The sequence below is a fragment of the Panulirus ornatus genome, chromosome 18, assembly GCF_036320965.1.
Source record: "Panulirus ornatus isolate Po-2019 chromosome 18, ASM3632096v1, whole genome shotgun sequence".
In the NCBI taxonomy this organism is placed as follows: Eukaryota; Metazoa; Arthropoda; class Malacostraca; order Decapoda; family Palinuridae; genus Panulirus; species Panulirus ornatus.
Window position 1 is genome coordinate 52292917 of NC_092241.1, and position 8440 is coordinate 52301356.

Sequence of the window (8440 nt, forward strand, 5' to 3'; positions counted from 1 at the left end):
TGTGAGGAAACTTACTGAGGTAATAGTGAGGGGATGGTGGTGTCCGGCGTAACGCTTCAAGAATCACACCACAATCTAGAGCGAATGTTAGACGAAGTGAAACCTAGAGGCTGAGGCACCGCGTGATATGTTGAACCATACATTGACTAACTTCCCCCCCCCCCCCCCCCCCCCCCTATTTACATGGAGCGGATCACGTACAGTTCAGACACTCTTGCATCTCTCTATTGGAATTCCTAGTAACAGTACAGCGTCATATGCATACAGCAACTGTAGCTGCTTCCACTGCATCACCGGGCTTAACGCAACAGGCTAGAAAGAGAGGCAGGGACTCTCAGATCCCTGGGATAGACACTTCCCCCTAGGGGCAACGATGGCGAAAACATGGTAGAGAGATATCACTTCGCTAGGGCGGGCAGCGGCAAGGTAACGAAGACTCGCAAAAGATATGAGGTAAAACCACTTCAGCAACAGCGGAGTGCACTTATGGAGGCAAAAAGGCGGTGAGGCAGTGCTGCTTCGACGACGGACAGAACCGTGGACGTATACCAATGGGATGATGAGGAGGGCGTCAGCCACTGCCCTCCTCCCTCCGTGTTGATGCAGATGATCACATACACACACTCGCATCCTCGCTCATTCACCCTTTACTCTCGCGTACCGTTGCACCACCGTCCATATTTGATGCGCGGGAGTGTGTGTGTGTGTGTGTGTGTGTATCTTTTAATTTCCTGAATCCTTCTGTCAGGCTTAATATTTCTTAGTAAATGATAAGCGATGTCTGAGTGTGGGCTTATCTTCTTCACGTGTCTCGTATATTTACATTTTTCCTTATACGGAAAAATAATTCCTGGAGTATTTGAGTATATTTACAGCACAATATCGTTGAAGTATATTTACAGCACAATATCTTTGAAGTTTATCCTCAAACTGTGAAAATTTAAGTTGACTGAACCATTTGTGGAGGTTTGGAGGAAATATATATATATAAATAGGAAGAGATAGACGTCTTACGATGTGCCAAACACCACAGAACCCACGTCCAATGTCCCATACAGAGACTGAAGCAGCTCGACCATCGTTTCGAAAGGCCTACAACAACAACAGAGCTCCAGCACGCACAGAGATTCGAGACGTCTCATCTGCTTAAATGTTTCCGAGACACAGTCATTGGGGTTCATTATAATGAAACGGAAACACGAGGACCACACTGAGCGACACGCTGCTGCTCTCGTTGGAGACAGATCCGTGTTGATCCAGTCTCGTTTCGCCTCTCGATATTGATTCTTGTGTTCAGGAAGCTCGCCCCCGTCATGTACTCCCCACTCATCTGTGCAACTTTCTGTTGCTCTTACTATCCTCTGCCTCTTTTAATATCTGTGCCTTACTTTCTCTTGCCTTCGTTATCCTTTCGTCCTCTGTTCTTTTTCTCATTTCTTTGTCGTGGTCTTTTTTCTTACCCTCCTCTCCACCCGACTAGGTCCATCCCTCCTCCTGTTGCCTCCCTTCCCCACATCACACCTGCTGCTTCCTTTCTCTCTCCCTTGCCGCAGCAGGTGGGAGCCATGGCTCGGTGAGCACTGCTGCTGGACCCTGAAGCACCTCACGCTGGCCTCTTGTGCCGATGGAAGAAGAAGAGGAGGAGGAGGAGGTGGTGTAGGAGGACTATGGAAGAGTTGAGGAGGAGGAGGAGTGCTGAAGACTGAGGAGAGGGACTGTGGCAGAGTTTGAAAAGAAGGACGAGAGGAGAGAAAGTGTGTGGAAAAGACGGCGGGAGGCGAGTGGATCCTGTGCATTACAAAGGTTCTGTTCCAGGCGAGTGTGGGCGGCTGTCTGGTTGGTTGCGTCCACGGCGCCAGCCGCCACCACCCTGGCCAGGACAGGCAGGCAGGTTACGGGTTGGGGAAAGAAAGGGGTCGAAAACTGAGTTATAGAAATTGGTTAAAACTGTCGGGAAAAGGATCCTCTCTGAAGAAGAGGTTTCCGATAATCATGAAGAGGGTTGGAAGGGTTTCGGGAGAAGGATTGGGATCTCAGAAAAGGTGTCAGGACTTTAGGGAAGGGTCTGAAGTTGTAATTAAAGGGTATGAGGATCAGGAGACGCAAGGCTTTTACCTGATGGTGGGTCACTGGGTCAGAGGAAAGCGAAGCTTCACTTAACAGTGGATTACTAGTTCGCAAAGGTCTTTTTGGGGGAAGATAAGGGCCTTGATGATTAAAAAAAAAAGGGCTTCACGTGCAAGGGTTGTGGCTGCAGGAAGGAAGTTGAGGATCACAGGAAAGATAAATAGGGGCTTCAGGAAGTACTGTCACGGCTTCAGGAAAGTTGTGTAGGGATGAGAGGGAAAGCTTCTTATGCCCTTCGTACTGAAAGAGTCAGTGCTTCAGGGAAGGTGGTCTGGGCTTCGGAAGAAGCGTTTGGTGTTTCAGCGAGGAGGGATTACTCGTAGCTAAAATGCCATGGAAGGTGGACACACATCCCTCAGTTCGTCATTCAGCATCGCCAACAGAAGAGTAGCGACTTGATGGCGATATATTTCTTTTCAGGTTTGTTCCCATCATTGATCTGGTGATAACGCTGAGTATTAAGAGGACGAAAGAGGAAGAATGATTTACTCAAGCGCTCGTATCTTAGTACCGGCACAGTAGCCATTGTCTCACCTTCCGCGTCTTGTAGTCAAGTTTCCCCGAAGACCCGTTGGAATAAAGTTGAATAACACTCTGGTGACGACAGGGCTCCAGGCTCTGATAAGAGTTGATGCTGGGTTTTTTTGGACTGGAGTGGAGGTCTCCTGTCACACCTGGCGGGGGTGAGACGGGGGGTCGCCTGATGGGGTGAGACGGGGATCACCTAATAGGGTGAGACGGGGATCACCTGATGGGGTGAGACGGGGGTCACCTAATAGGGTGAGACGGGGGGTCGTAACCTGATGGGGTGAGACGGGGGTCGTCACCTGATGGAGTGAGATGGGGGGTCGTCACCTGATGGGGGTGAGACGGGGGTCGTCACCTGATGTGGGTAAGACGGAGGCGAGATGGACGGTGCAAGCGTGAGAAGTAGCATATTTTCCAGAGACGGCGCCGCACGGGTGTAGGAGTCTGTCTCCGTGCTGCGCAGACGGGTAATGACGGTATTGTGACGGTTCCCTGACAAGACGGGAACATTCAGTTGTCAGGGGAAAGCGGGACGGGGCGGGGCGGGGCGGGGCAGGGTGGGACGGGGCGGAGTCAGTAGTTCACGGGGCGGTGTCACCGTCCTTGGCCGTGACCGCCACTTCCTGCCGCTGCCTCTCACTCCCACTCCCTCTCTCTCACTCGGCCTCTCTCACCGCTTCGCTTGTTTCTTGGCGCCTCTCTCTCTCTCTCTCTCTCTCTCTCTCTCTCTCTCTCTCTCTCTCTCTCTCTCTCTCTCTGGGTCTAACTTCCTCCAGTCTTCCATTACTCCCACCCTCCCATGCGACCTTCTTGCCTTCGTCTGTTCTCTCTTTACGCTCCTCCGCTCCCGTCATTGCCTGCTTGCCTCCTCTCCTCCTCCTCCTCTCGTTTCCGGCGTACCTCCACCGCCATTTTGCGTAACTACGATTATTTGACTTTGATTATGAGGGACTGTGTGTTCCTGTTTCTGTCTGGCAGTGTTTCTTGCCATCTGAAGCGGCATATCTTGGCTGGTCTCCCTCATGTCTTTGTTTTGTATTTGTTCATCTTCACCTCCCAGTCCAGCTCGGTGTTGCTTCTCATACGTATAATCTCGTTTTCTATCTCCGCCACCTATTTCCTTCCATAATCTCGTTTTCTATCTCTGCCACCTATTTCCTTCTATAATCTCGTTTTCTATCTCTTCCACCTATTTCCTTCTATAATCTCGTTTTCTATCTCTTCCATCTGCCACCCATTTCCTTCGGCCACTCCCTCGAAATCCTCACCCTTCACCTTTTCCTGAGACACCTTTTCTGACATCTCCTGTTGTTCATCTGCCTCCGCTATCGGCTGCCGTCGTAGTGGATGGGGTAGTTCGTCCGTGTATGAGGAACTGCTGTGCACTTTCTCTGCCCGGCTACAACAGATGGGTATAGGAAGACTACGTCGTCAACCCCTGCGTCGTGTTTGCTCGATAACTTAGGAATGATACATGACGGATACTTCGTACTTACACCACGGGTGCTCCCCAGGGTGGATGATCAATGATTACATTTCGGGTTACGTAGCTGCATACATTTGCATATTAATCGACTGTTTTTGCAAGTGCTCTCACTCAGGAGTGTTGAATAATGGGAAGCTGAGATTTATGATATTCAAGTATTAGGGAAACGTAAATATGTGGCTTATACGTTTGTATAGATGGGTTCTTTTGTTTACTGACGGTGGGCCAACAGCTCACACGAATACCTCACGTCATAGGCTTTTAAACATTTGGATCTCGTGAACACGGACGGTCCGACCGTTGAACCCGTGGTTACGACGGCTAAGCACGACGTTACGACACGTGAACGCGACGGAGCGACCCTCGAACGACGACGGTACGACCGTTGGGTGAGGAGGTCTGGCGGCGCGCCCTGCCCTGACCTGTTGTTGTTGCTGGCGGTGGTGGTGGTGGTGGAGGAGGAGGAGGAGGAGGAGGAGGAGCCTGTGTTGCGTCCGTCGCACATCTGCCGCAGTGTGGCTGCTGACCCCGGGCGAGGGAAGGCAGTGTGAGTGGGGCGGCAAGGTGGGTTACTGCAGGGGAGGGCGTCGATGGTACTGGGGGGGTGGCGGACCCCGTATACTGGTGGGTGTACTGTTGCTGATGTGTGTGTGTGTGTGTGTGTAAGAGAGAGAGAGAGAGAGAGAGAGAGAGAGAGAGAGAGAGAGAGAGAGAGAGAGGGCTGGGATGACCGTGATGGACCCAAAAAAATAATTAGCTGTTGGGGATCGACGAGGCTTAATGTCGGGATCGACCAGGGTATGTATTGGGGGTCGACCAGGGTAGATGATGGGGGGTCGACGACACCAAGTGTTGGGGATCGACCAGGGTAGATGATGGGGGGTCGACGACACCAAGTGTTGGGGTCGACCAGGGTAGATGATGGGGGTCGACGACACCAAGTGTTGGGGTCGACCAGGGTAGATGATGGGGGTCGACGACACCAAGTGTTGGGGATCGACCAGGGTAGATGATGGGGGTCGACGACACCGTGTTGGGGTCGACCAGGGTAGATGTTAGAGATCAACAAGGCATGAGGTGGACAATGATATAAATGATAAAGAATTGATATCTGGCTAATTAAACTAATAACAATACTACTAATTATCTTAATGACAGTAATGGAAATGCTTCTAATTATAGTAAAGGTAATAATAATGATAATTAAGGACCAGGACTTGGACAATGCACTCCTACGACAATGGCCTTTCCATGTCAGTGGTCTCCCACAAGGTCCTTGGGAGTTCTGTACGTCATGGACGGCGCTGAGGAACTACAGTGTGTGATATACAACTGTTTATATAGGCGTCCACAGAAGGGGCTCCATGTTTAGAATAGGAATATCGTACTACTACTACTACTACTTCTACTATTACTACTACTACTACTACTACTACTACTACTTACTACTACCACCAGTACTATTACTACTACTACTAACACCATTACTACTACCACTACTCTACTATACTACTACTTCTACCATTACTACTACTACTACCTTACTATTGCTACTACCACTACTACTGTTACTACGTCTACCATCATTACTGTTACTACTACGTCTACCACCACTATTAGTACTACTACCATTACAACTACTGCTACTACTACTACTACTGCTACTACCACTACCACTACTATTACTACTACCACCACCACCACCACTACTATTACTACTACCACTACTACTACTGTTACCATGGTGGTGGTGTGTCCGTCATCTATAACCACCTTTAGCTCTGTATCCAGCCTAGGTGTCCCCCTCTGCTTGTCCTCGTAGCCTTACTGGACGTGTTAAGGACACACGCCCCTCCTCCTCCTCATCCTCCTCCTCTGTAGTAATGCAGGGTAGGGCGTGGCCCAAGACTTGATGTGTATGTGTGTGTGTGTGTGTGTGTGTGTGTGTGTGTGTGTGTGTGTGTGTGGCTACTGGCGCCCTCGACCACACAGCTATCGTCCAGCTCTGTCCCTCGGGGGTCTGTACCCTTCCCTCGTCTACAGCGTGTGGCGCGAGCGGGAGGCAGGAATCTCCCCCACCTCCTACGCCGTACATCCCTGAGAGAGAGAGAGAGAGAGAGAGAGAGAGAGAGAGAGAGAGAGAGAGAGAGAGAGAGAGAGAGAGAGAGAGAGAGAGAGAGAGAGAGACCCACCAATCCCCCATGTTGTCCTCTTAAGTTCTGGCGTCCTGATTAATGGTTCCCTCCTTCTCCTCCCTCTGGTCTTACAGGAGACGAGATCCTGGCGGTAAACGGCAAGTCCCTCTCGGGCCTGAGTCACGCCGAGGCCATCGCCGTCTTCAAGTCCATCCGCGCCGGCAAGGTCATAATGCACGTGGGTCGCAGGACCTCAGGCACCAGGTGAGTCACGCAAGGTCGTCCTGGCCTAGAACACTATAGTATCTTGGACCACTTAAGGTCGTCTTGGATCACCTCAGGTCATCCTGGATCACCCCAGGTCATCTTGGATCACTTAAGGTCATCTTGGATCACCACAGGTCATCCTGGATCACCTCACGTCATCTTGGATTCACTTAAGGTCATCTTGGATCACCTTAGGTCATCTTGGATTATCCAAGGTCATCTTGGATTCACTTCAGGTCATCTTGGATTCACTTCAGGCCATCTTGAATCAACTTATGGTCATTTTGGATCACCTTGGGTCATCTTGGATTATCTAAGGTCATCTTGGATCACCTCGGATCAGACAGATAACTTTACGAGTTCCTCGCTAAGTCTGGGTCACTTTGGACGAACGTGGTGCACAACTAACTTTGGAACGAGCCTGAATTTTAGTTTTGAAATATTCATAGTCTAGGTACACATGGACAAAGCATTTCAGAGAGGGTATGTATGTAAGTAGGGGAAGGTGGAGGCAAGTATAGAGCGTACGGAGGGCAAGAACACATCGACGGAGGAGGATGACAGATGTAGTTCCGAGCTAAGGTATACACACCATATACTTTACATCATGGGATTCTATACTGGAGTTGACTGGAACGATCATGAAAAGAAGCTGTGGATTTTGATCAGGTCTCTTGCGTCACACAGCCTTCCCTAGTATGGTCTGCAGCGCGTCGACGGACATGATCTGGTTTTTGCCTTTTAGTTACTCTTGTGTGTCGTCACAGAGAGGAGCCCCGCATCTGCACCAAGAGTTGTTGACTCAGGAGGGGTGTGAGGGCCGGTGGAGGGAGGGAAGGGGTTGGGGGTGGTTGTAAAGGGCTTTGAGGGAACGTTGACAGACGTCCTGTCATGGGAGTGTGTTGGCGGAGGGAGGCAGATGTTGTCTTAGACGAAGAACCACAACGTCGACGACGTCGGGCCTTCTGTCGCACTGCTTACCATAAGGGGCTAAAGTAGAGTATACCTAAAAGTATCATGTTGACAACATATGGGGATGAAACCTGATCGTTCCTTTAGGAATATATTCCATGGAGTTGCAGGGTAGATGTAGCGTTTAACGTCATTTATATATATATAGAGGATATGTAGAGTCATTATCTGGTATATGCTCCTGACAGTTGTTCAACTCCTTGAGCACGACGGTGCGATCATTGGACATGATGACCAAGCCTTCTAACTAACCCTATGTCTTCGAGGGTCGTACCATTGTGGTCAGCTGGTCGCACCATCGTACTCACAGGGACGACCCATTATAGCTGGTAGTTATAGAGGGACGGGAGATCTGGGACAGTAGTGTTAACCCCGTCTGATCTGTTTTCCTTTCAGGTCCTCCAAATCTAAATCGTGTGATGAGCTGGACAAGATGGAGTACAACAGTTAGACTGTTCGGACGTGGGGCTTGCCCTTCCGTCTCCTGATGCCGGCCTGGGAAGGCACCTGAGACAGAAGGCTTGCTCCTCCGTCTCATGATGCCGGTCTGGGAAGGCACCTGAGACGGATTGCTCCTCCCGTCTCCTGATGCCGGTCTGGGAAGGCAACTGAGACAGAAGGCTTGCTCCTCCCGTCTCCTGATGCCCGCCTGGGAAGGCAACTGAGACGGAAGGCTTGCTCCTCCCGTCTCCTGATGCCGGTCTGGGAAGGCACCTGAGACAGAAGGCTTGCTCCTCCCGTCTCCTGATGCCCGCCTGGGAAGGCAACTGAGACGGAAGGCTTGCTCCTCCCGTCTCCTGATGCCCGCCTGGGAAGGCACCTGAGACACAGAAGGCTTGCTCCTCCCGTCTCCTGATGCCCGCCTGGGAAGGCAAATGAGACAGAAGGCTTGCTCCTCCCGTCTCCTGATGCCGGCCTGGGAAGG

At 50.8% G+C, this 8440-nt stretch overlaps 1 protein-coding gene across 2 annotated transcripts in view; it reads left to right on the forward strand.

Moving 5' to 3' along the window:
* The window catches only part of LOC139755092 (uncharacterized), a 109585-nt gene extending 101538 nt beyond the window's left edge, over positions 1–8047 (forward strand). For both annotated transcript variants that reach the window (XM_071673208.1, XM_071673210.1), the window contains exons 6-7: positions 6411–6540; positions 7912–8047. In XM_071673208.1, coding sequence (XP_071529309.1) covers positions 6411–6540; positions 7912–7966 — 185 coding nt within the window. In that variant the 3' untranslated portion in view covers positions 7967–8047. The remainder of the gene's footprint in view (positions 1–6410; positions 6541–7911) is intronic.
* Positions 8048–8440: the final 393 nt, after the last annotated feature.